We start from the raw sequence: 26,070 nt of genomic DNA, 5'->3' as shown, positions 1-26,070 counted from the left end.
GCGGATATCCTGCTCCGCGGGCCATTCCAAGGCAATTGCATTTCTTTTGGCATGGGGGGAAACGAAGAATCCGATCGCGATGCGCCCGTGGTTATTGCCAGGTGACGACGCGATCGTGCAGTTCCGCTAGTCACCTGTCTAGCCAAATGCCGATCTCCCGCTACGCAACCGATGTCCAGGCACGAAACTTTCAGAACAGCAACTTCTGCGACGTCCACACGACAACGCCATGTTTGAAGTGCCGGATGCGAAGCGGTGGGTCGACTCGCTAGTGCGCCTGTTATCTGCATACTGACCTTGCCAAGGGTTCGCCGCGATGAGCTGGAGTCGCCCATATCATCTAGACAATCCTCGCCCGACCCCGATCTCGAAGAGCTGCTGCGATCCAAGATAAACTCCGAGTTTACCTATACCACGACCGAAGATGATGTCCACGACATCGCGCAAAGCGACGAAGACGAGACGGAGCTGCGGCTCTTCGCTGCGCCCGCGAATGCTGCTCCACAGTCGCTGAAGATTAGAATTTCATCGCCAGGCGCCGATAGCGGAGAGCCAGGACTGATTTTGAAGAAGCCACGGAGCTATTATTTCGCCGACGAACCCACAAGCGAGGAGGAAGACGCCTTCAGAGCGGCCGCCATTGAGGGAAGGAGCGTCCTGGAGCTGTCGCGGCAGCCCTGGCCCGGTTGCGCCCTGCCATGGAAGGTGCGCACCATATCGCCAGCCGGCATGAGCAAGGAGGTCCTGGTCGGTCACCCTCCTATGCTCGTCACCGTCGAGGACAAGGCACACAAGCGCACAAGGAAGGGCAAGAAGTCACGCATAGCGATACGCAAGAAGCTCCAGGCGGTAAAAGAGAAGCAGAGTGAGGCAGCACGTCTTGCACAGGAGAAGGAAGAGGCCAAGCGCGAGAAGAACACCCGGAGAAATCGAGAGAAGAAGCTCAAGAAGAAGGCGAAGGAGCAAGCGAAGAAGGCAGCTGATGGAGCCACAGACGGGGCAGCAGAGGCTATGGATGGTGTAGTGGAAGACACTGTGACCGAGACTCAACCTGTTGCTGATGAGTCGATATGAAGCGCATCATTGCAAATTTGTTATCTCATCGGCGTTACGAACGAGACTGGCATCAGACGCATGACTCCTACGGTTGCGAGTAATACTCGCTCGGTCATAGGCACCTTCACCTGTGCCATGAGGCTACCTTTACCTATGCGGATTCTACGCTAGCAAATACCTCTATTTGTCGACTATAACTGCTTCGTTTTGGTCTACCTGTTTCCACCAACTTACACTCCACGACCCACTCAACTGCCAACATGGACCAGAACTACAACCAAGAGCATATGAACTTCGACAGCGCTTCTGGTGTCGGCCCGCAATACGCCCCGGTATATCCCTATCTCCAGGAGAGGTTTGGACCATCTACACCACAACACATAGACGAGATCTCAGCTCCACATTACGGCTTTCATAACCACGGCACAAATGGCTACGACACGTTCATGTCTGATGTAATGCCGCATGGTGCTCACTACGAAGGGTACCATAGACCTATGACGCCGGAGAGCACACCACATCCTATCGAATCGAACGATGACCAGTTCCATGTTGCAGTTGAAGAATCGCACCAGTATACTGCAGATATGCAAGAGGAAGAGCCAGAGCTCCCCCCAGACTTCTGGAAGACTCTGGTCGATTTCGAGATCCCGGACTTTACCCAGACTTCTATCAACAACATACCCGGTATTCAAGCCTTGTACGCCGCCTATCTGTACCGCTATGGACCAGTGTCAACTGCGACAAATGCAACTCGCATGCAGTACGCCAAAGCGCTCGCCTTTGCTCTCCTCACGCACTATTATCCCCCGGCACAAAACTACACCGTGCTGCCTACTTCTCCCGGACCCGTGGCGAAGTACGGAATGAACTTCATCTTAGCTGCCGACGATAAGTCAGATATCTGGAAAGAGTTCCACAAAAATAAAGGCAGGGCCTTTCGCCGCAAAGTACCGACCAAAAAGGAGCTCGAGAGGGCGGAGAAAGAAGAGCAAGACGCCAAAGTAGCAGAGTACGCCCAAGGTATTACGCAACTCTTCAACCTGCAGTGGGACCATATCGCGCCTGAGGACATCGCTGCTTTCGTGGTCACGCGCAAGACGACAGCAACGAATACTGAGACTGGTGCGATCACGCACGAGCAGCATTCGTACACTTACTTCGCCATTATGATCGACAACTTCGAGGAAGTCCCTCGCCTCTCCACGAGCAACACCATGCACCGCAGCGACGTTCTCACTGATGCCCTGTGTCGAGGCGGCAACATCCAGAACGGTCACGGCATGTTGCTGTATGGCCCTCGTCTAGAGTTCTACGCCTTTGATCGCGGAAACGAATGGATTTATCTTGAAGATGAAGATGGCGATCAGACAACTCAAGACACCGAACCTAAGATGGAGTTGTTGTCGTTGGGCGGTCAAGGTTTGGAAATGGATCTGCGGACTACCGGCCTTGATATGGTTGACGTAGCATTTCGAGATGTCGCTGTCAGAGAGGTGGTTTATGCAGCCGAACCAGAGGCTATTCCGGCCGAGGATGCAGGTTCATCACACGGTGAGGACGAGATGGAGGAATACTAGGGATACTCTAGCGAAGTGGAAGGCGAAAAGCGCGTGCAGAGGTCCATTGCTGGCAAGCACTTCCCTGGCGATAGATAAAAATCTACTTTGATAAGACAATTGTACCTCAATTCTGCTCGTTCTTCGCATTACTTGAAGTGTGACGGGCTTTAGACGACCCGCAAACGGTCGCTAGCCATGTCCCACTTGCGCGGACACAACTCCGATGCCTGCCACAACGTAGTCTACGGGAGCGTCCGCTCGCTAGCTGATATGCTTGTCATACTACTAATGTAGCGAAGGACCGACTGAACGTGTTGAATTGCGTATAAGTGTTCATTGTAGTAGGTTGCCTGATAGTATATCTCAACTTCACTGTATGCAACAAGTCATATATCCAGACAGGCGCCATTCCTCGGCCCCCTACAATCCTCCTTCGCCTCACGATCAATCCAATCCATCTTCTGAGCAGCCTCCTTCGCAATCGCCCTAGCTTCCTCAGTCAACCCCTCCATTCCAGCAAGCTCCCCGAAGCTCTTCTTCCAAAGCGCCCACCTCTGCTTACTAAACTCCGCTCTACCTTTCCACAACGGTCCACCTCTACCTGGATCCCCCTCAGTCGCCTTCTTCGGAGTGAGGTCTTGTTCTCTTTCGTAGACTTGTTTACCCATAGCAAAGATCCAGACCGCAGCGGAGGGGATGAAAGAATTGTATTTCTGTATTGCTGTGCCATTCGCATCGTCTTCGTGTGGTGTCTCGAGTGCATTGCGCATTTGCCAGATGCAATATATCCAGAAATTACGCACGTTTTCGCGCGTGATGAGAGCGTAGAAGTAGAGCATGTTGGCGTATGCGTGCACTTCTTGTGTCATGTAGCCACACTGGCCTCCGGGGCCGTCGTCTATACTCTCGCGCGCGGCCATGCCGAAGCGGCGGAGGCAGGTGTACATGTCAGAGTCTTTGGCTGTTGGGGGTGGGAAGCTCGCTTTTATCGTCTTCATGAGGGTGACGAGCTTGTTGAGACCGTGAGTGTCGCGGAAAGAGAGGCGTTTGGCGGAGTGGATTATGGAGTACCAGATACTAAGGAAGGGGAGGTGCTTTCTGTTCTGGAGTATGGCTTTGTTGATGGGATCGAGCAGTTTCTTCGTAGCGTCTTTTGCATTGATATTGTTGTTTAAGTAGTCTTGTACGACTGCGTAGAATTCGTTGTCTTCGCTCGGTCCAAAGCATCCTCGCTTCTTCATGATAATGTCGATTTGGGTGGCTTCATCTTGAACGTTGGCGATGGCCTCGGCAATCTCACGGTTTTTCCTTTCTCTTCGTTCTTCCCAAGACATCTTCTTCGATGACAACTCCATGTTTAGGAAGCGTTACCGGTCAGAATGTGGTGTTTTATGTTCGCATATAATCTTAAAGTTGAAGTACGCCCTTCAGCCCTTCAGGCTGCCATCTCAAAGCGCTAGTTAGTGGCAACATGCATGCTTGCGCATGTAGTGGAGATCTCCCATAGGCGTTCTTGAATGCTGCCCCGCCATTCGAGCCAGGCTTGTCCTAAATTACTGGAATAAGCAGGCTATGGAAATGTCAGGGTATGGTTGGTAGAGTAGTGCATAAGTCTCGAAGAGCTTCAGGACATGTTTTCCGATCAGCGCTCCACCATAAGTGGCAGCATAGACTCGCGGCGTTTCAAAAGTCAGGACATGCCTGGACGTGCTGCTTTACATGAAGTGGTCGGGCGACGCGCCTGGTTCCGATCGTTGAAGCTGGGCGCGCAAAGGTGTGTACCGTGAACGAGAATCGCTTCAGATAGCGGCTCAAGAAAGGTTGCGCATATTGGCATAAACTGGCTGGATCACGAGTAGTGGAAGAGTAGCCAAGGTTTGGGGTGAAGAAACGTTGGAGGGTGGTGTTGGTAAACAGGGTCTTGCTCCCAAACGCCCAGTAAATTGGAAACAGCGACCCGGGCGCGACCCGACTGCCTCGCACCACGACTAATCTCCAACACCGACACGACGGCATAAAGTGTCCACCACGCGCATCGGCCGCCCACCCCCTCGAACGGCGATCGCACACACAATCATGTCGTCCTACCTAAACAACCTCCTTACAAACACGACTTCGCGCTACAACAATCTGCGACGACAGATCCTCTCGGACGAAGCAGACGGCGACACAGAAGACGACTCGCATCTTTCCAGAGTTCTTCGCGCATACTACACGGAGAAAGGACGGCCGTTTCCACAGTGGCTTCCGCCCGACCCAAAGGCACCACAGCCTGCGCCCGCCCAGTTTGTGTCTTCCCGACAACAGGCACAAGCACAATCAGCAGGCCGAGGAGGAGGCTTGAACGATCTGTGGGATAATCCCGCGCCACAACAACCACCGCAAGAACCTCAGTCACTTCGCCGAGGGCCAGGAGCACGGGGCGGTGGAGCGCGTCCCATGCAAGGCCGGCCCATGGGCAACTCGTTGACACCAGACCCTCAAATACAGGGCAGACCACTGCCCAGCCAACGGGCGGGGAGCTACCAGAGCTCATTGGGAGGGCGTCCACAGGCAGAAGCCTCACCACCACCGAGCGCAGGTACCGGGTCGGGCACAACAGCACAGGAAAGGCTCAAGGCCAGGTTATGGGGACGGTCACAGAGCCCAGCACCGCGTGGACTTTCTTCAGAATCTGCCAACTCGCAATCGTCCCCGCAAGGTGGACGGGCGCCCTACCCTGAAGATCGAAGTCACAGCTATGGAAGCACTGGTAGCGGCGGCGGGAGACCACAGGGCTCATTTGGCATGTCATCGAACTCCCCATGGAGCGGGAACGATGATCCGTATGCGCCCCAAGGTGGAGGTTATGGCGGCGGCGCACCTCCACCACAACGTGGACCGCAGGGTGGACGAATGGGCCTGCCAAGCGGACCACGCATGCGTTGAGCATCTTCTTGTTGTATGCAGCACGGCGCAACGGAGTTGGATCTTGGTCGTCACTGGGTGGGCAAGCATGGGGTTTGTAGACCTGGCCACATAGACGAATACCTAATCAATACATTCAGCTCATAATCGCTTCAAAGCATAATGTCGTTTCGAGCTATCTTGCGCACCGTGTCGCGGCTAGAGCACATTACTCGATGCGATAGGGCTGGGGCGACGCGTGCCCCTCGGGCGCGTGGCGTGGTCGGGTTGCACTGCCACATCCATCGTCATCGGCGGGTGCTGCCCGCGCAAGCATCACCTGCAACTGCATAGCGCCAAACGAGTACGCGCCTCAAGTGCTCTTTCTTGCTTTACCACCGTACCTACTTGGAATATCTCCTGCGCGTAATACCTGGCCATCTTACAACCCATCATCAACCTCCACTCCGCGTCTTTGGGACGCCGCCTAGCCCCGCATGACTTCGTCGGCCCCAGCGCCCCCATCGCCCTCGGCCAGCTTCTACGACTTGAGCGACGACGAAGAAGGCGAATACAACACGATCCGCCATACAAGCAGCGGAAAGGGTGTGAAGTTACTATACACCAAGAGCAAGGTACGTAAAGCCTATCAAACGCAGCATGATGAAAGCAGGCTAACATGTGCAGGTCTACGTGCATCCCTCGCCTTCCTCCAAAGACAACATCCCAGGCTTCGTCGCTCTTGTCCAGCAAAAGTCAAACCGGACCGTCAACGATGCGCGCCCAACCTCCTCCTACTCCGCTCGCAGCGTGAACGCGTCATCGCTGCTCCTCGCCTGGATACCAGAGTCAAACCTCGGCGATGCATACGATACATACGTCAAGGTCGATCTGTCCGACTCGTCATCACCTCCCAGACAGTCATACCTCGTACCTCCACCTCCCACACCATCTACACATGCCGGAACTCCCGGATATGCATTCGCCCTACCTGTCAGCGAGATATATTCCGTCCTCATACGGCCACCAAGCATCGGATGGTGGTTTGGTAGCGTCGTCATCAACACTCGGGCTGGCGACAGTTTCCCTGCGCTCTTCTTCCACGATAGCGAGTGCCAGTCTACCATCATGCAGCGGAAGAAGCTGGCCAAGGAAAGCTTCGATCCGTTTGGCGACGGAGGGGGCATGTTCTGGGGCGGCGACGAGGTGCTGAGATGGCTCAAGAGATACGTCACAGTCGAACGGTCCGGTGCTGATCCAAGTATATACCTCATCGACCCCTCGGAAGACGACAAGCGATCCTTCGGCAAAGACGTTGCACCAAGGAAGAGCACCGAAGGCAAACCAGACGCGTCATCTTCGCAGTCTGGTAAACGGGACGGCGGGATGGATCCGGTCACAAAGGCGCTCAAGGAAGCGAGATGGAACTTCCTCGAGAAGCTCAGCCAGGTCACCACCTTCACGCGAAGGACTGCTCAAGCCGTCGCCGACAACCCCAAGATCCCGCCTCAGGTTAGACGCCTGATTCAGAACCCAGAGGTCCAGACATTACAAGAAGAGTTCGACAGCGCACGGTTGTACCTCGCAAGATGGGCTATGGGTATTGCAGAACAAAGCGAGCGAGAACGGAACCAGCGGATATGGACAGCAAAGGACGTTCTGGCTATGGAGGAGAGCGATGTCGGCGACTTCGAGATCCTTGACATGGATAAGATGACCATGGCCGACCGAAGAAAACCTGTCACGTTGGAAGAATGGAAAGGATTCTTCGACCCCAAGGGCCGACTGCAACTGACACCGGACGAGGTCAAAGACCGCGTTTTCCATGGAGGTCTTGATCCTGACGATGGTGTACGAAAGGAAGCATGGCTATTCCTTCTCGGGGTCTACGACTGGGACAGCTCTGACGAAGAGCGTCGTGCGAACATTAACAGTAGGCGCGATGAGTACATTCGGCTCAAGGGCGCTTGGTGGGAGCGAATGGTTGAAGGGAACCAGAATGAAGAGCAAGAAGAATGGTGGAGAGAACAAAAGAACAGAATAGGTATGTACCCTTGCGCGTTACGTCCTTCCTTGAAAACTGGCTGACTTGTCCCATTCTATGGGGTCCGCTGTGTAGAGAAAGACGTACATCGCACAGATCGCAATATCCCCATTTTCGCCGGCGAGGACATTCCCCACCCTGACCCGGACTCGCCTTTTGCGGAAACTGGCACCAACGTTCACTTGGAGCAGATGAAAGACATGCTTCTTACGTACAACGAATACAACAAGGATCTTGGCTACGTTCAGGGCATGAGCGATCTGCTCGCGCCCATCTACGCAGTCATGCAGGATGATGCTGTCGCATTCTGGGGTTTTGTTGGATTCATGGAGCGCATGGTACGTACAGTTTCAATGGCTATTGTAATCATTTACGGGGCTGACATGCATACAGGAGCGCAACTTCCTACGCGACCAGTCCGGCATGCGCAAGCAGCTCACGACGCTCGACCATCTCGTACAGCTCATGGACCCCAAGCTGTATCTCCACCTTCAGTCCGCTGAGTCTACGAACTTCTTCTTTTTCTTCCGGATGCTGCTCGTCTGGTACAAGCGCGAATTCGAGTGGCCAGATGTACTGCGGTTGTGGGAGTCGCTCTGGACCGACTACCAGAGCAGCAACTTCCACATCTTCATTGCCCTGGCTATTCTGGAAAAGCACCGAGATGTGATCATGGCACATCTGAAGCACTTTGACGAGGTGCTCAAGTATGGTGAGCTATGCAATCAGAACAGCCCACGTTGACATTGAATGGTACTAACGCTACTCCAGTCAACGAGCTTTCTGGTACCATGGATCTCGAATCAACGCTCGTTCGCGCTGAATCGCTCTTCAAGAGGTTCCAGCGAACGGTAGAGACAATCGACAAGAAAGGCAACTTTCCCTCCGCTCCGCAAGCCCGGCAACGCAAGTTGGCTGCTGCGATCGTCGCCGGCCCTGGACCTAGTACGTCGTCAAGTGCGTCACCAGCGAAAGACCAAGCGTCGACTTCCGGCACAGATAAGGGCAAGCAGGTTGGTGAAGAGGAGCAAGATGAGGCGAGGGTCATCAGTCCTGAGCTACGTGCACTGCTGAGCAGGAAGGTGGAGAAGCTTGACAAGCAGACTATCTTGGAGCACGGTGGTGGTGTTGGCAAGTAAAGCTCGCACGCATCCTTTTCCTTTATCTTTTTGAGACGGCGTTACGGTACAGTTGGATATCTGTGCGATTACATTATGATTTTCTAGATCCAATGAGGTCCTGGTGGTAAGGTTATGTATACTTGCACCTGGGCGGCAACAATTCTTGCCGCATTTCTAAGGTTTTGCTGAATACACATGACTATATCTTTATGCGTAGGTAGTATACAATAACATGTATACCTCTACTTGGATATATTTGTACAATGCGACACGAATTGTTGCCGCCCCTGGTCCTTGCGGTCATCTATTTTCCACATCACTCCTCACCCACGCCTTGAACAAACATTATAGTTGCTGTCACTTCGCCGTTAATGACGGGAAACGCTCACTTCACTATTTCCGCTGCCATCTTCTTTTTCCACTACAATCAATTGCTGGAAGCGTCCATCTTCGCGCTCACGTGTCTACTTTGCAGGTCCGTCTTCACATAGAGTTTGACTCCTTCACATTCCCCAACAGCCAACGACGCGTCCGCGCAACATGCACAAACCGCCAACTGTCACCTTTCGCCATGTACATAAAGACGAGTATAACAACAGCAGGTCTTCAATGAATTACCTCAACCGCTTCATCGATCGCCACTCTCCAAACCAGCCGCCGCGCAACATTGGGCGTTCTGTACAGCCTCCCAACAGCCCCGCCACCTCTTTCCATCGTCACAGAGCTCGGTCGCACTCTCACCATCGGCGCAAGCATCACCATCGCGGAAAGATGACGTCCTTCAATGGTCCGTGGTCCACCGATCTCGAAGCGTTCAAGAAGTCGGTGCAGTCGATGCCAGATCAGTACAAGTCGTCCTTCGCTGCCGCGTCCAAGAGCACTCTCGAAAAGGTCTGCGCCCCAGGTGTCCTTCACATCTGGGAGACCGATTCCGATATCGACAGCCTACTCCAGCTCACTTCGGTCATCGCCAAGCTGTGCGACCTCGGCGTGCGCAAGAACAAGGGCGCGAACGAAGGTGATGGCAGTATGCTGATCATTGCTGAAGAGAGTCGAAGTAGGAACAACTTCGGTCGCATCTGCCAATTGGTAGAGTATCTGACTGGAGCTGATGGCAAGAAGCATCTGGAAGGCACCGTGGCGGTGTTCAGCAAGATTGTCATAGTGAGGGGATGGGATAACGGCGTCCTATCTGGACAGCAGGAGGCGCTCGAGAAGACGGTGAAGAGAGTCAACATGGCAGTTGAGCAGGTACTGAAGATGGACGGATTGAAGAAGATAGTCTGGCATCACGGCGCTGTACTGCACTTCCTGCTCCAGTGGATCAACATGACAACAGCGCCTCTACGATCGGCATTATCAGCAATTACCATCACGGGATCTCTCAGCCTCGCAGACGGAATAGCACCTTCGATATCTGGACGAGCGAACAAACTGCCAGATCTCGAGCGCCTGGAACAGTTCGCGAAGAAACTGGACATTCCTGTTGTCTTCCTCGATGCACCAAGTCAGATGCTTAACTTCGAGTATCTCGGTACGTATGTGTACTACTACGCTTACTACATCAACACATTCCTTCCTACCTCGTTGTCGCGGCCTCACATCCACAAAGCGCAAGATGAGCTCGTCACCTTTGCATTCCGGCTCCGCGCTGCGAGTGAAGGCAGGTACGGCAGTGACGCAGTCAAGATGGTGCAGAAGCACCTCGATGCAGGTAAAGCGAAACACTGGGCAAGAATGTGCGTGAGCAAAGAAAGCTATGAGAAGAGCAAGTGTCGTGCAGCCGGCAAAGACGAAGCCATACACCACGCTGTTCAGCTAGCAGATAGCCCTTTCGCCCTTCTAGCCCATGGCGCGGGAGTACCTGCATTTGCCAGACTAGCAGTCGGTCCCGCCTCTGCTTCCGCACAAGACTGCTACACCGCAGCGCCCGTCAATATCGCCTTCACTAAGTCGCAAATCCGACCCACCAGCCCAGCGACCTTCCACATCCTCATCCCACAGTCATCCCAGGATCTCGAAAAAGTCACAAATCGCGTTCAGGGCCTCATGATGGCCGTGCTAGAGCGCGTCAGACAGGAGAAAGGCAATCCTGTGCTCGGCGACACGGAGAAGGGGATGTGGAATGCGGTTGTCAAGGCGTGTGAATGGGCGATTGGGGGATGCGACGAGAGCAAGATGCCCAAGGGTGTGGCGAAGAAAGTTGGATTCGTCAAGGGGAAGTTGAGGGAGGGGACTTGGGGGTTTGCGCTGAACCCACCGAAAGATGTGGGGAAGACGGCTACAACTAATGTGGCTGCGGTGGCTGCGATGCCGGAACCTAATCGAACATATGGGTTTGGACAGAATACGCAGCAAACTAGGGGGTCGCACCTGGCATATAATGGGACTGAGCAGCAGCAGCAGATGCCGCAGCAAGGCTATGGAGGGGGAATGCCACAGGGGCCTATGCCGAGACCTGTTCAGGGCGCTGCGTATGCTCAGCCGGTGCCTGGCCAGATGCCAGCTCAGGGTATGTTCACTGGTGGTCATGGTCACGGTCATGCTCATGTTCAGGGTCAAGAATATGGTGGTGGTCACTTTCCTGGTGGGCAGAGCGCAGTCTTGCCGTCGCACCGTGGGTTTGAACATGGTGGAAGGGGCGGCGGATACCCGCAGAGTATGGGTGGGCCTTGGTGATCTGGGTCACAAGTTAACGGTACATAAGGGCTGGGTTGAATATGCACACCGTTAGACACGAAGAGACTTGTAAGCATGAGTTTTTGATGTGCTTCGAGTAGCTGCTCGTGCCCAGGTGATGGTGCTGATTGGTTTAGAGCTAACCCGATATGGTTGGATAGAAGGACGGCTAATGACGTGACCACCTGAGCAGGGTCGCGACGCGTCGGCTTCGCCTGCGTGTCGTACATCACAGATACATCGACATATCTCGAGCCATGGCGTCACTAGAAGATCCTGGCAGATTTACAGCAGTCGACGTGCGCTGTCTCGCGCGAACGGTCTGCCCCTAGTCAATCCGATGACAGTACATCCCATTCACGCGTCTTCACAAAATTAACCAAAAAGCAACTTCGATGACCGGCGCGCACCAGACCAGGCTCCAACTCGAGTGAAGGGCGCATTATCTTCTTCGCAACCCGGTGAACAGCCCATCATGGCGGCTACCTTCCATCTGTTCTCCAAGTTTGCTGTGCGCAAGTCAGGCTTGAGGAGTGTCACTTGCGTGTGACGTCTATTTCGCAATGTCTAGCAATCATGTTGCTGCATATAATACGCCCATTACAGGCGACAAAAGACGGATCCACTACCGAGCCATCCTCACAACATGCCACCAAAGAACACGCCTCAAAAAAACGCTTCCAATGCAGGATACTCAAGCGAACACTCCCCCGACGAGCCAGACCAAGACGTCCTGTCCGATTTTGAGGAAGAAAGCTCATCTTCCAGTTCAGAGTCTCCACCCAAAGAGAAGCGAGTGACCACTTCCGAAGGCGAAGGCGAAGACGACGATGTCGTTGCCGTGAGCAAAGATAGCACACCTAGTCCCACCGCAAGCACCATCCTGATAAGGTTTGAACTTGAGGATACTCTGCTGGCAGGAAAGATGAACGAGAAGTGGAAGAAGGGGTTGAGTGATGCAGAGAGGGCAAAGAAGCTGCAGGAACTGCTGGATAAATGCACTGCCAAGAGGGAGGAGGGGGGAAGAGCGGCGGTGGAAGAAATGAAGAGGAGAATGGAGGAGGATGACGAAGAGGAACAATATGAGGGGAAAGGTAAGGGTAAGCAGGTCTAAAGGTACATCATCTTAGATGATCTATAGACAGCAACGTAGTCACTCTGCTGCATTGCTATCTACTGCAATGCGCGTAATACATGTAGGTCATCTCCGATTCAGCAGTCGACGTTGAGTGAGCCAAGATTAACAACTCTAGGAAGCCAATCCAGTCACATTCACCCATCCCGTATTGCCTTTCACCTTCACTTTCTTTGAGCTATCCTGTCCAAGGGTCAATAAGCCCGTTTGGTGGCAAGGTTCACAATGGCCAGCTCGACAATAGAACAAAGAGAAAGGTTACTCATTGTCGCCCGTGCAAACATAGTTCAAAAGAGATGGAAGAACTATCGACGCGCGGGAAGTCGTCACATCCAAACAACATCTTCATGAGAGTATCGCTATCTCGCATTAATTTACTACATCGTCTACCGTTACCGACTTCATCAGATCAACATGCCTCCGGTTACGCGGCGCCAAGCAGCCACTGCCCCTATACATCTTCCACCCACACTTCTTCCCCGAAGCCATCGGTCTCGCTTACCACGTGGAAGGAACCCTCGTAGACCTGCGGTTACGAATGCAATCAGCAAAAGATGGCCAGAAGGCCGTTCCGACAAGCAGCCCCGCGGCATTGGCAATTCGGGAAACTCTTGCTACATGAATAGCGCTTTGCAAAACCTCGTCCACCTTCCAAAGTTCTGCGATTGGATAAAGCAACATAACGATGCAGCGCGGGGCGCGGATTGGCCTTGTCGCGCAAACGATCCGAATCGCCATCTACCGGTGAATCAAGCAAAGGACCAAGTGCTCCTTAAGATGGGCGAAAGCATTAAGCAATGCGTAGCTTGCTTGGTGAAGGCTTTTGTCTTGGACTACTGGTCGAATGCTCGGGAAAATGCAAACAATCCTTCCATGAATTTCCCCCACACACGCCCTAGCGTCACAGCGTTGAACGCCATGGCTAGACGCTGGTCCACTGAGCCCCCCAGCTCCTCTGGACTCACTAAAGCGCAGGGAGAATCAGATCACGCTTTTATGAATCGAAGGCTCTACAACGAAAGCGCCAGTGACCGCAATGGGCGCAGGAGAAATGCTGCTGGCCAGCAAGATTCTGATGAGTTCTTGATGAGGTTGCTAAATGCGTGTAAAGACAGTATTGATCCCGGGTAAGTACTCTCTTATATCCACTCGTGTGCAGATTACTGAGACCTTCAACAGTAATCACCAACGACTGGACGAGTTCAACTATCTCTTCACTCTGACTCGGCATGAAGAAATGCGGTGTACACATGGCAGTTGTACACACCTCCACTCCATCGACGACTACAACATCACCAAAGACCTTGGATTCTCAAACGTTATGATCGCAAAGAATGGCAATAATCATCCTGATCTGCAAACTGCCCTAGTAAACTCGACATGGCTGGACGTTGAAGATATGCCGGTAACATGCGGAGCGTGCAATCATACGGGAGATGTCAAGAAGTTCAAAACAATCGAAGCCGCACCCGAGTATCTTCGGATTAACCTGGAACTGAACACTTTTGACAAAAATGGAGACCAAGTATTCGACAAGGATGACCAAAGTCTGCCGGTCAAGAATACGCATCCCATCATCATCCCCAACGAGCTCGATCTCACTGCGCACGTTAGTCCTCCGTCTTCACAGCTCCGGTACAAGCTCATCGGCAAGATCATTCACTCCGGTAACCTCACACGAGCGGGTCATTGCACTGCATGTGTGACAACCTGTCCTCAAAAAGGCAGACAGAAGAAGGACAGTCCACTACCAATAAAACACTACTTCATCAATGACGATCACCATCTCTTCCCTTTTCCAGGAAACTACATACACCCGCTCACTCATAATCCGGAGACCCAAGGTGACACCGATTTTGAGGCCTCGACTCTGATATACGAAAGATTGCCCAACAGACCAGGGCCAGTTGCTGAGCTGTATGAGCCACCTGAGAGAATTGGCGTTGTCGGGGTCGTATGGAGGAAGGGGAAGAAGGAAGGGAATCAGGGTGAGAAGAGAAAGAGTGATGAGATAGAAGATGAGAAAGTCGAGGAGAAAAATACCAAGGAGACAGATGAAAGTAAGGGCAAGAAGGAGGCATCAGATGAGCAAAGTCAGGAGCAGAAACCGAAGAAACGGTCAAAAACTTCCGAATCTACTGATCAAAGCTCTTGGGATACCCTCCGTCAGGCTTACAAAATGACAAAGATCCCCGGACCTCTGGACCAGCGCATTTGGACTGCCTGTAGTCAGCTTGATGATTTGTCGAAGACCCACTCCTAGGCTTTTTGGATAAGCTCGCGTAATCTGTAACTGTATTTTTATTGATTTGACTACGTTCATCCACCTCTCTTGTCGTTGCCTCGTTGAGCTGAAATGGACCGGAAAGACCCAAATTCGCACCATGTATCCCCTACGCCTCATTTTCCCTCCTAACATCCGAAACCGACAGCTCAACAGTAACATCCTGCACAGGATCGAAGATACTACTAATCTGCTCCAGCGACAGTCCCTTAGTCTCCGGCACATAAAAGAAGATGAAGTTGATAACCGCGACCAAGACACCAATATAGACCAAGTAGTATTTCCAAGCAATCTTGTCAATCGCCACGGGGTTCACGAATTGGTTGAAGGTGATAGACACGGCTTGCGATACCCAAAATACGCTTGTGCCTTTCGTGCGGAGATGACTCGGCCAGATCTCGTTGACGTAGAGGATGGGTATGGGTGTCAGGCCAATGACGTAGCCACCGAAGAAGAGAAAGAGGAATACAATGACGGCGTAGCCTGCAGATGCGGAGCCGGTGGTCGAGTAGAGGGCCGAGCAGATGGTTATCAGGACCATGAAGACCAACATTAGACTCGTGGATGTGAGGAAGAGGCGGCGTCGACCGGCCTTTTCGCATAACAGTGCGGCTGCACAGGCCAAGAGCCAGACGTAGACTTGAAGCCCGCCGTTGATGCCTTGTTGGTGGAGGGAGTTCGTGATTCCGACCGTTCGCAGGACCGGCGCCAAGTAGAAGCTGATGATTCCGTTTCCGACCCATTGCGTAGCTACGGCGATGACCACAGATAGGACGAGGCGTTTGCGGTTGCCCGGTGTAGCAAGCAAGGCCAGCCAGCCAGTAGTGTTATTCTGAGCCTCAGCCACCGTCGATGCGCACATGCGCGCGAACTCGGAAGATACTAGCTCATCACCAGCGAGCCCATTGGCATGGTATCGTATCATGATAGACTTGGCCTTCTCTTGTTGTCCGTGTCGTACAAGCCACCTAGGCGACTCGGGACAGAACATGATCAAGCTCAGCTGCGCCAGGGACCAAAACAGCTGGATGGCTACCGGTAGTTTCCATGACCACGAACCCGGTATTCTCAAAGCTCCGTAAGAGGCCCAAGCCGCGGTGATGGAGCCGATGAAGTAGCATGTGTTGAAGAGCGCACCTGCAACGGCCCTCTGGCGTGGATGTGCAAGCTCGACGAGTAGAGCGGAGGAGGAAATCGTGTTTGAAATACTAGAAAAGCCGACGAGTATACGCATGCCGAGAAATTGATCGAATCTCGTACAGAAGATCTGCCCTGTAAAGCCGGCTATCATCCCGATGTTTCCAAAGATGATTCCTACGCGGCGACCGTACTTGTCTGACAGCCATGGTGCTGGAAAGAAAGCGGCGATGCATCCCATGGACTGGGCAGCGGTGACTAGTCCGAGCAGCTTCGGATGGGAAAGCCCTTGTATGTCTTGGAAGTATCTGGGGTTGGCAATGAGGTTGGAGATGAGGGAGCTGATGTAGCCATTCGTTATGGCGCCTATGTAGCTTGAAAGGAGCAAGAAGTTGAGTTTCTTCATGCCCGGATCTTTCCACCATTTCGGATGCGTGTTGTTGGCCAAGGTATCCATCTTGAGGTACGCAGTCGCGATGTTCGTCTCAGTTGGAGTTGACTGCCAGTCGTACTGTTACAAGCATATATAGTTCCACACGGACAGAGTTCGGCACCTAGAAGGATATCTTAACCGGCGGATGTAAGACTTCTTTGACGTTTTCGTATCTGAGTGTCGGTGAAGCCTTAGGAATGATGATCGTCATGTTCCCGGTGCCGCGGTGTAACGTCGTAAGGTCAGGTGCTCACGATCCTAGAATTTACCATGACTCGTAGCGTCATGTACAACCAGCCATTCCCATGTGGCAGGAATCCCTTACCGCGGCGCGGTGATACTCTCCTGGAGGTTGGAGATATCGCCACTTCCGCCATGACTTCCTATTCGTCAAAACCCGCTAGGCAGGACCATCGGGCCAATCAGGACGATCCCGAACCCCCACTCGGGGAATCGGGATACCACAGTACGAACTTAGGAGCCTTCCAAAAGTGAGCTAGAATGCGTGGATTTCATGTCAGTACACCGACTGTCTGGCACACGTTAACATGCTTTCACTCACCCTGGACCCCGACCAACCAGCGTTGGGCTGAGGGGGATGTCTTTGCGGCAACGAGTCCCATTCGTCGCTGTTGCGTTCTTTCGTAGCTTCGGAGGATTAATGAAGTAAGCGTCCAGGAACCGTCTTTGAGTCCGCTTAGACTTGATGCGGTCAAGCAAAAGGTAATGATGCCTACAGCTCTTCCAGTGGCCGCGTAGACAAAAACCGAGAGAAGAGCTGTATCCGCCCAAGTGTGTCGCCAATAGAGTCACCCACTCCCGGTGCCTTAGCGAACTGACTGTCGGAACTGGTTCTTATCGTACAACTGATTATCCAAGATACTTTTTGGCCTGCCCGCCACTCTCATGGCGGAGTCTTTCTCACTCATATCAGGTCCCATGCGATACTGCCCAGATGGGCCATCTTTAGAACGTCGAAGTACAGGCGGCACTTCTCATCAGAATCAGCTTCGTGGAGTGCAGCGTCCATGAGCGTCGTCCAGGCACTGATAAGGATGTCTTTGTTGCGACGGAGAAAGCATGTAACCTAACCATTGGTCAGTTCTTCGGGAACGATTGGAAGTGCAAGATGAGGGCGGACTTGTGGTGGAGAGAGAATAGAGGTTTGCACAGACGCGGTGCCTGAACAGGATCAGGTCAAACCGCTAGATAGGCAAGCGAGCCGTCTACGGTTTATGACCATCAATCTCCAATCATACCAGATTTGAATAGCCTAAAGTAACAAGAAAGTGGACATCAGATACAATTTTCAGTGGAGTCGTTTCGTATATCAATGGTGAAATTTGTCAGCCATCGAGTTTATAATCAGGCCGAAGTTCGACCGATCACCTTGATAGTTGAGCTGTACAGAGAGGAAATAAATGCTTAAATACGTAGCATTCAGGTACAAGCTTCTTCTCAAAGCTTAGCTAATTCACCCAATTCTGTCTTCATTCCTCTACAATCTCCATCCAAACCCCAGCAATTGCACCCGTCTTCACAGCTCAAACCACCACCATATCTACGGCACCATGTCCGCCCTTCTCGCCAACAAACCCCTCCTCGGCCCACTCGTCGGGCTCAACATCTGGACCTTTGCCATGGAAGCTCTTCTCTACAAACGAAGAATCCCAGCCCTCTCCCAATACGACATCAGCTTCGACCCGGCAACCGTCAAGAAGCAAAAAGACGAAAAGCTACCGGCATTCGTCAAGTGGCCTGCGGACAACTTCAACAACTTGCTCGAACAACCCACTCAGTTCTACGCCGTGTTGCTGGGACTGAGCCTTTTGGATGTAAAGGACAAGAGGACCGTTGGTTTGGCGTGGGCTTATGTCGGGCTGAGATTTGTACACAGCATTATTCATGTTTCGACGAATAACGTTTCCCTGCGCTTTCCGGTCTTTGCTGCGAGTTCGGTTGCGCTTCTGGGACTCACGGCCGAGGCGGCATGGAAGCTGATCTTCTAGGAGATTTGGCTGTGGTGGTGATATTCGTGTCGGAAGGAAGATTCAAACAGATGTGGGTATCTGGAACACGCCTAGCTGGAAGTGAAAAGATTAACTCGACTTTTGGCAATTGTACATCAGAAAAAGCATATTCGAGAGGACTTTAAGCATATTTCCATGAAGCCTGTGACATTTCTTACAGCTTTCGCATCGTCAGAGCGAGTTTCATTAGTGTTGCGCAGAGAACGAGATGGTTACTCTTTGTATGTTGCGCCGTACGTCCTATCTCCCGCAGCCTCTGGGATGAGCTGTCACTTGATCTTTACGCCTGTTGACAAGCTGGGTACGACCAGACAGACGATGACGGCTATCGGGCATGTCTTATAGATGGCTTAGCGAGGAGGTGCCTACCCTCTGTGTAGTGAGACAGCTCTTATTGAACCAATTCTCCTCCTCTTATCCATTGCGTAGCGGGGTATCGTAGTATTCGTCCTTGGTGGAAGTGCACCGCATGCAACCTCGTATGTCTTGCGTTTGCATCTCCCTATGACCTTCTCGTCCCACATCTTTCTATTCCCTCTTGTCCTTGCACTCAAGCCTTCTTCTCCACTTCGTTCCCCTGCCATGCCAGGTTCCATCTCCTCTTCAACACGTCTATGCTCTCCTGTGAGGTCCGGCCCTTCTCTTTCTCCTCGCGATTTATCCGTGTGAAGGCAGCAGCGAGACCGATGGATATGGCGAAAAGAGGGTCGAGACTTCTGCGCGACTTGTTAGTCTCTAAGTCCAAGGTCGACGAGAGGGGAAGGCGCACTTTGATATGATGTATTGGGCCGCCATGACTGCGGGGTCAGGATGGCCTTCCGGAAGTGATTCGATTGCGAATGAGTGGTGGGGTGTTCATGCAACTACGATGATTCTGCAGGTGCAAGTCGATAAGGGCAAAAATTCACGTCGGTGCCTCGATCAACTTCTCTCAGATCGCGTCCATCAAAGATCCACTGCACCTGCATTTGCTGTGGTCCGTGCCTGCCGCCAGCTGGAGCTTCCCCACGCTCGCGGTCGCGCCATGCGGACTACTTGGGCAAGCACGCGTCAAAAGCCGCTTGGAAAGCATGTCATTGTTTCAGAAGGTGCTAGAACAGTTCAAGTCGCTCTGATTATCCATGTTGTGCATCCAGTCTGCATGCAGCTGGTTGTATTGAGGCGGTTAGGCGTCTGGTGAGGCGGGTGATGGCGTCATGGGTTTCAGCCCGGAGGAGCCGCAAGTCACGCTGCCTTGTCAGGTACAGATAGCGCTTCACGGGATACATGCGAGACGTCACAGATGGGGTCATGTGAGGACAGTCGTCTTGGATTAAGTCTGGTGCATTTGGGCTGAAATGTGATGATCAAGCTACAGGTACAGCGCAAAAGAGAAAGCCATTCTGTCCGACCGCCACTCGTCATGTCCGTGGAGCTCCGTCTCCAGCGGACTGCATTCTTGCTGTCTTGTGCTTGATCCGCCTCATCCTCAGATGATGTTTGCCTAGTGCTGAGTGCCGAGGAGTCTGCCGTCGCACCAAATCGCTGATCAAGAATACCGATCCATCACCCAGCCCGTGTAGTGTTGCCATGAAATAATGAAGAAACCCGTGATCCGATAACGCCCGTGAGTTCGCCGCGGCCTTGATAACCGATAGATAAGGGGATGTGGGATAGAGTGAGCTCCCTAGATGGCCTCGCCGAATGTGTTCTCGCCGGAGTACCTATAAGGTTGTTAGCAGCTGCATCGCGTTGCGCGGCGAAGGGATTACGTACGTAATGTACAGGAAGCCATCCTCATCCTTGTGCTCCTCGTATATCGAGCTCATGAGAGCGGCGGTAGGCGGCAGAACCTCATCAACGAAGATGAAGATGGCCTTCTCAGGTGACAGCTTGATGCGCTTACGGATCACGTAGACGAACTGTCCGACGGTCAGGTCGGCGGGTACCAGGTACTTCTTCTTGTCGATGGTCGCGATGTCCGACTTCTCGACCTTCTCGCAGATGACCTGCGCCTTGTTAGCTGCGGTCGCAGTGAGGGAGATGAACAGGCAGGAGGCAAACGTACGGGAATGCGGTCGTTGTACTTCTGGCGAATGCGCTCCGCCTCGGCCTTGCGCTTCTCGAACGGGTGCTCGTCCTTGAACTTGGAACGCATCTTGGATATGTGTAAGAGTGATGGGAAGTGTATGTGAGTGTGTGGAGTGAGCAGGCGGGAGTTTTGTCAGTGGTGCGGGTGGAGATGTAGGACGCTGAGGGTGCGGGCGGTGTGGGAGTTTAAGGGCAGGCAGCAGAGCGGGGCGAATCACTTCCAGCCTTACCTAACCAACGCCCAAGTCAGTCACCATCCATGCACATGCCCTATGCAACAGACGACCAACGCTTCACGCGCCAGCCAAGTGCTCTCTGGGTATCAGAGACAGTGCAATCAGCCCTCTTTCGTCATGCGAATGCAGCCCTTTTCACCCGTGAAGAGCGACCTGGTCCTCGTCTATGGCTGTGCTGACCGCTTCGCCCACCAAGTCACTTGCTAAGCTCCCATGACCTGGGTCTCCCGGACGCATTCAAGGTTGAGTCATCCATCGACTTGAGCACCGCCACTGTAGGCATGCGCCGTGACGCTATCTTGAACTTGACGTAGGCTGCATCATTCCATCGTTCGAAGTCGACGCGTTGGACACGCGCGTTGGCAGGCATGTAGCGCGTCCGACCACCCTACCGCCCATAGCAACGTAGCTATCTCTTCAGACGCCTTCTATGACAGCGCGAACAAGTACTTCTCATGCTTCGTGAGATGCCCGTCACGATACTGGGTAGCAGTGCGCACCCTACCTAGCGAGTACCGCCAACGAACCCTCGCTACCGCATGCTGCGCGTCTACAGATAGGTGCACATGTGTCTTTGAGCACTCAGCCCGTCAAAAGCCGGAACCAGTACAACTCAAAGTAAGCGCTTTCGCGCGTCCTCACTTTCGTTGTCTGTAATGGCAAGTTTACCGTATTTGCATGATGCAGGTACCGATACCGCTAGTAGGAGTACCGAGGAGCTCCACTGATGATGCGCCCACCGTGGTGTGATGCACGACAACTTTCCAAACCACCGACTTTCTCCCACAGACTTGATATAAATCAATTCGCGACTCTCACGCACCTCCAATGATTTCCACGCGGTGAACGTCTTCTCAAGATTCCACACGCCCGCCATGCGTCCATTCCGATCTTCACTCCGCATCTCAAGAGCTCTCGAGCTTCCCCACAGCCATGCGCCGCAACGAACACTACGCCCGAATCACATCTGCAATAGACAATTACACGCTTCACCAAGACGCCGCCTAGACCTACCCTCAGGCAAGAAACCGGAGAAGCCGGATCCTTTGGAAGAATGGCGTAATCCTCCACCGAGCAAATGGCCGAACAGGATACGGTTGCTATTTGTACCCTTCATTGGGGCCTTGGTCTACTCCATGGTACACAGAGACCCTGAATATTTCTTTGAACCTTATTGACCATGTCACAGTGGACGGACGATACGATCAAGACCGAAGCACCCTCCATCGCCGAGAAGGATGCCCTGCTCAAGCGTGAGAATGGCGTCTCGGAGCAATCACCCATGCGCCTCCGAATGGAGCAGTTCATAAAGCAGAACCAGAAGGAAATCGTGGCTGAGCTGGAAAAGGTCGACGGCACCAAGTTCAAGATCGACACATGGCAGCGACCAGAAGGCGGTGGTGGCATCACTTGTATCCTGCAAGACGGCAACGTGTTTGAGAAGGGAGGCGTGAACACCTCAGTCGTATACGGGCGCTTGCCTAAAGCCGCCATACAGAAGATGCGCGCCAACCACAAAGCGCTCGACCCCAACGTCGATTCGCTCGAGTTCTTCGCCGCAGGCCTATCCATGGTCCTTCACCCCCACAACCCCAACGCACCGACCGTGCACCTCAACTATCGTTACTTCGAGACCGCCGACGAGCTGGGCAACACAAATGCATGGTGGTACGGCGGTGGCTGCGATCTCACACCCTCTTACCTCTACGATGAAGACGCGATACACTTCCACGGCGCTATCAAGCAAGCCTGCGATAAGCACGACAAGGCATACTACCCGCGCTTCAAGAAATGGTGCGACGAGTACTTCAGCAACAAGCACCGGGGTGAAACACGAGGTGTAGGCGGCATCTTCTTTGACGACCTCGACGAGACGGAGAAGGATCAGGAACAACTATTCTCCTTCATACAAGACTGCTTGTCTGCTTTCCTGCCTTCGTACTTGCCCATCATCAACAGGCGAAAGGACATGCCTTACACAGACGAAATGAAACAGTGGCAGCAGATCCGTAGAGGACGCTATGTCGAGTTCAACCTTGTGCACGACCGTGGAACGGCTTTTGGTCTGAACACACCTGGTGCGCGAGTTGAGAGTATTCTCATGAGTTTGCCTCTTACGGCAAGGTGGCAGTATATGCATGAACCTGCAAAGGGTAGCAGGGAGGAACGGTTAATCGAAGTCCTCAAGAGTCCGAAGGAGTGGGTGTAGAAAGTTGGGACGTGGACTTGTACATAGATGATGAAATATACGGGTCGGAGTAGGAGACATCCATGCATTGAAATATGTGATTGCTACCATTGATTACCATCCATGGAGATTACGTAGAAGCCCAAATATTATAGTGGCTGAGTCAAAACGCCACGCTATGCTGCAAAAGCCCACCATCGTTGCCTTCTCTGTAAAATGGCCAAACGTCCACGACTCAAAGGAGAAACTGATGTCTAATAAGCCCTAACCTTCTTTCCGTCACCGTTGGCACCAAGATCCGCCTTCCTCTTTCCAAGTACTGAGTCGGGCGTGCCTGGCGCCTCAATGCCAACACCCTTGCCGTAAACCTCCTCAAAACAAGTAGCATGGTATACCTTGCCACCCACGCTTACAGCATCCATCCATACAAAGTCGTTGGCCTCCACATTCCACTGCGTCTCGAACTTGTCCTGGCAGATGGGGCACGGTGCCTGCTGTAGTGTGACGTCTTGTGGTACGCTCACGTAGCGATCCTTGGCCTGTTTCTTCGGTTTAACACCACCTGTACCAGAGGAGCCGTCGTTGGACTGGTTAGGGGCCGTCTCGTCGACTTCGCGGTACTCGATCCACTCCTTTTCGGGAATGTACCAGCTGCGGTGTACACCTCGCTTCGCGGCATCTGGGTCCTTGACTTTGAAATGCCAGTCCATGTGGCGTGCTTTCTTCTCTTTTCCTTCGGGTGTACTCTCAAAGCGACGGCCACATGTGGCGCAGATGTTGGGCTTGGCTTCGTAAAGGCGGGAGATGAGGTGAAGACGAGGCTTCTTCATTGATGCCGTGGTGAGCTCGATCTGTTCCATCAAGCTACCCGGCGCAAGTGGTTGTTGTGTGGTCGACTGGGATTGAATCGGCGTTGAGTTTGCAGGTATACCACCAGGTACACCACCCAGAGCTTTTAAAAGCCATTCGGCGGATCCAAGGGCTGGAGCCGCAGCAACAGGTTGTGGTGGTAACTGAGGAACGGGAGTGCTCTGTACAGGCGTGTGTGGCATTGAGGGCGGCACGGCACCAGGTTTGCTAAACTGCGCAAGCAAAGCAGCAAGATTGGCAGTGGGTGTCGCGGACTGGGTCGGCGGAGGAACCTGAGGTTCCTGTACTGGAGTCGAGACTGGGGGTGGGAAGCCTTGGAATGGCATCTGAAACGGGGCTGGAGCAGGTACTGAGTTCGGCTGTGCTGGAGAAGATACACGTTTGAGTAGCTCTGCCAAGTTCAAGGCAGGTGGATTCGGGGTTGGTGCGGGTTGCGGAGTCGACTGTGGTGGTGGTCGGAAGCCTGCCAGAAGTTGCGCGACATTCGGCGGAGCGCTGCTCGGGGGTGCACCCATCGGAGAAAAGTTGGGCGGATAGCCTTGGGGCACTGCCTGTTGTGGTGGGTACACTGGCGTAGAAGGAGCAAAGGTCGGTGTTGGCGCTGGTGGAGGTGCTAATGCTCGGACCTGCTGACGTACAGCCTCTAGTTGTTGAGGAGGTAACGTCTGTGTGTCCAGGATCTGCTTGAGGGACAGGAGTGCCGACAGTTTTGTACGCAAAGCAGCGTCAGCTGGGTTGTGCGCGAACATGTTCTGTGTTGTGCTAATAAGCTGTGTCAATTCCACCTTCAAGTCGGCAAGATCCACCGATGACATGGGCTGAGCATGCGGCTGATGCTGCTGGTATACAGGTGGTGTAGATGCGTGTGATGGTGGATATTGAGGTGTCGGGGGTTGTGACTGGAAGGTTTGTTAGCGAAAATATCTGAAACTTATATGGAAAACCTACCGGTCGAGCACGCGGATCATTGGGAGCGGCGTACCGTGGTCCAGTTTGCGGCGGTGTGGATGTACCTCTCCAGGCGACATTGAGTGACGGAGGACGAGGAGGGAGCGCGTGTTGCGGCCGAATTTGTTGCTGAGCTGCGCGGAATTTAGCCAGTGCATTCTCGATGTCCTGTGTCACGTCGGCTTGAAACACAGGGCGAGGGTCCATCGACTCGGGCACAGGCATCTTCCACGTCCTCAGCAAGCCTTCCATATTCTTGCGTGTGTTTTGATCCATCACGAGATAGGCGTCCATGAAAGTTCTGTAAAGGTTGCGACCAATGTAGACGGTGTATGGCGTGCCAACATTCTTAACAATCGAGTCAAGGACGTAGAGGGCTGGAAGCTTCCATTCGGGGCGAGTCTATGCCATGTCAGTCACCAGTGGATAAAGTAAGTTTGAACTGAAAGATAGAGTTGTTAGTCTACATGCGTCCAGGACGTACCGATTGGATATGCTTCTGGAGCTCGTTGGATATGGCTTCCGCATACTCTGTGTTTTCTTTGGCGATGAGGGTTAGATTGCTAATCTCAGGTCTGCTGTTCATCCTCAAATCTTGCAGGGCATCCCGAAAGTCGGCAGCCACTTCAGCAGCTGACACAGACATGATGGGCAAGAAGTTCTGGGGTTAGACAAGAGGGGATGTGTGCTGTGTTAGAAGACGTGAAACTTGCGCGCAAAGGGCAGGGTGAGCGGCTGACTCTGCGGTCGGGGAGTCGCAACGCTGACGATGTCGATGCCAGATGAACAAGATAGACGATATGCTTCCTCGCTCTCGACGAACACACGTAATGACAGTGCTTGTGTTGGATACTAGCTATGGCCGCGCCAAATGACGCAGTGTGAAGACTGCGCCGGTACAGCTAGGCAGTAACAAACTCGCTCTCCTCCAGCTACTGCAATCCTCCTTCTGTATGTATGCCCTTCCTCCTTCAAGCCAACAATGAGGCGGTGATGCGCAACTGCGGACGTGTCGCAATAGAGACCCAAAGTGACTCAGGTGCTGCGACGACGACGGCGCCTAGTTGGGTGTCGTCTAGGATGAAGCTCGTCAGTTGAGAAGCTGACAAAACAGCGTCTAGCAGACTCTGTGAGACGTCGTCGGGGGTGTCGTGATGGTGGGGGCCTGAGGTTGGTGGTCAGGCGAGTGAGTTGTGGAACAAAGGTGGAGGAGCGGCTGTGGTCTTTGACAATCGCGAACCAGCCGCGCCTCCGTTTGCCAAGCCCGGGCCCGGCAAATAGTATCACCGCGCGTCATGGCCGTCGCGCTCCCTTGAACTTTCCTTGACATCTCTCAATCGACGTTCGCGCCTGGTCCACCTTTACCGCGACAAGTCACCGTTAATCGATCT

The 26,070-nt window shown here is 53.2% G+C and overlaps 13 protein-coding genes across 13 annotated transcripts; 9 read left to right on the top strand and 4 right to left on the bottom strand.

The window, feature by feature from the left end:
• Positions 1-229: 229 nt before the first annotated feature.
• On the top strand, positions 230-1,074 carry J4E83_002871 (uncharacterized protein; the record flags this gene model as incomplete). The annotated part of the gene is made up of 2 exons (XM_049329812.1): positions 230-255; positions 306-1,074. 2 exons carry the CDS (start codon positions 230-232, stop codon positions 1,072-1,074), a joined length of 795 nt encoding a protein of 264 aa, XP_049191491.1.
• A 242-nt stretch (positions 1,075-1,316) lies between these two features.
• On the top strand, positions 1,317-2,636 carry J4E83_002870 (uncharacterized protein; the record flags this gene model as incomplete). Its single annotated transcript, XM_049329811.1, has 1 exon — positions 1,317-2,636. One exon carries the CDS (start codon positions 1,317-1,319, stop codon positions 2,634-2,636), a length of 1,320 nt encoding a protein of 439 aa, XP_049191490.1.
• A 368-nt stretch (positions 2,637-3,004) lies between these two features.
• On the bottom strand, positions 3,005-3,973 carry J4E83_002869 (uncharacterized protein; the record flags this gene model as incomplete). Its single annotated transcript, XM_049329810.1, has 1 exon — positions 3,005-3,973. One exon carries the CDS (start codon positions 3,971-3,973, stop codon positions 3,005-3,007), a length of 969 nt encoding a protein of 322 aa, XP_049191489.1.
• Positions 3,974-4,694: 721 nt separating this feature from the next.
• J4E83_002868 (uncharacterized protein) lies at positions 4,695-5,546 on the top strand (the record flags this gene model as incomplete). The annotated part of the gene is made up of 1 exon (XM_049329809.1): positions 4,695-5,546. The coding sequence occupies one exon, from the start codon at positions 4,695-4,697 to the stop codon at positions 5,544-5,546; it is 852 nt and encodes a 283-aa protein (XP_049191488.1).
• A 455-nt stretch (positions 5,547-6,001) lies between these two features.
• Positions 6,002-8,687, top strand: J4E83_002867 (uncharacterized protein; the record flags this gene model as incomplete). Its single annotated transcript, XM_049329808.1, has 5 exons — positions 6,002-6,139; positions 6,192-7,548; positions 7,624-7,886; positions 7,942-8,260; positions 8,320-8,687. 5 exons carry the CDS (start codon positions 6,002-6,004, stop codon positions 8,685-8,687), a joined length of 2,445 nt encoding a protein of 814 aa, XP_049191487.1.
• A 753-nt stretch (positions 8,688-9,440) lies between these two features.
• J4E83_002866 (uncharacterized protein) lies at positions 9,441-11,348 on the top strand (the record flags this gene model as incomplete). Its single annotated transcript, XM_049329807.1, has 1 exon — positions 9,441-11,348. One exon carries the CDS (start codon positions 9,441-9,443, stop codon positions 11,346-11,348), a length of 1,908 nt encoding a protein of 635 aa, XP_049191486.1.
• Positions 11,349-11,823: 475 nt separating this feature from the next.
• On the top strand, positions 11,824-12,462 carry J4E83_002865 (uncharacterized protein; the record flags this gene model as incomplete). Its single annotated transcript, XM_049329806.1, has 2 exons — positions 11,824-11,894; positions 11,955-12,462. 2 exons carry the CDS (start codon positions 11,824-11,826, stop codon positions 12,460-12,462), a joined length of 579 nt encoding a protein of 192 aa, XP_049191485.1.
• A 1,258-nt stretch (positions 12,463-13,720) lies between these two features.
• On the top strand, positions 13,721-14,746 carry J4E83_002864 (uncharacterized protein; the record flags this gene model as incomplete). The annotated part of the gene is given in 2 exon segments (XM_049329805.1): positions 13,721-13,725; positions 13,741-14,746. The coding sequence occupies 2 exon segments, from the start codon at positions 13,721-13,723 to the stop codon at positions 14,744-14,746; spliced, it is 1,011 nt and encodes a 336-aa protein (XP_049191484.1).
• A 130-nt stretch (positions 14,747-14,876) lies between these two features.
• Positions 14,877-16,361, bottom strand: J4E83_002863 (uncharacterized protein; the record flags this gene model as incomplete). Its single annotated transcript, XM_049329804.1, has 1 exon — positions 14,877-16,361. One exon carries the CDS (start codon positions 16,359-16,361, stop codon positions 14,877-14,879), a length of 1,485 nt encoding a protein of 494 aa, XP_049191483.1.
• Positions 16,362-17,908: 1,547 nt separating this feature from the next.
• Positions 17,909-18,346, top strand: J4E83_002862 (uncharacterized protein; the record flags this gene model as incomplete). The annotated part of the gene is made up of 1 exon (XM_049329803.1): positions 17,909-18,346. One exon carries the CDS (start codon positions 17,909-17,911, stop codon positions 18,344-18,346), a length of 438 nt encoding a protein of 145 aa, XP_049191482.1.
• A 1,687-nt stretch (positions 18,347-20,033) lies between these two features.
• ATG8 (ubiquitin-like protein atg8) lies at positions 20,034-20,504 on the bottom strand (the record flags this gene model as incomplete). Its single annotated transcript, XM_049329802.1, has 3 exons — positions 20,034-20,070; positions 20,123-20,355; positions 20,415-20,504. The coding sequence occupies 3 exons, from the start codon at positions 20,502-20,504 to the stop codon at positions 20,034-20,036; spliced, it is 360 nt and encodes a 119-aa protein (XP_049191481.1).
• Positions 20,505-21,548: 1,044 nt separating this feature from the next.
• Positions 21,549-22,882, top strand: HEM13 (Coproporphyrinogen-III oxidase; the record flags this gene model as incomplete). Its single annotated transcript, XM_049329801.1, has 2 exons — positions 21,549-21,812; positions 21,863-22,882. 2 exons carry the CDS (start codon positions 21,549-21,551, stop codon positions 22,880-22,882), a joined length of 1,284 nt encoding a protein of 427 aa, XP_049191480.1.
• A 233-nt stretch (positions 22,883-23,115) lies between these two features.
• On the bottom strand, positions 23,116-25,325 carry J4E83_002859 (uncharacterized protein; the record flags this gene model as incomplete). Its single annotated transcript, XM_049329800.1, has 3 exons — positions 23,116-24,630; positions 24,680-25,081; positions 25,164-25,325. 3 exons carry the CDS (start codon positions 25,323-25,325, stop codon positions 23,116-23,118), a joined length of 2,079 nt encoding a protein of 692 aa, XP_049191479.1.
• Positions 25,326-26,070: the final 745 nt, after the last annotated feature.

This window comes from Alternaria metachromatica, assembly GCF_023757995.1.
Source record: "Alternaria metachromatica strain BMP 0045 chromosome Unknown scaffold_4, whole genome shotgun sequence".
In the NCBI taxonomy this organism is placed as follows: Eukaryota; Fungi; Ascomycota; class Dothideomycetes; order Pleosporales; family Pleosporaceae; genus Alternaria; species Alternaria metachromatica.
This window is presented reverse-complemented; position numbering and strand designations above follow the sequence as displayed.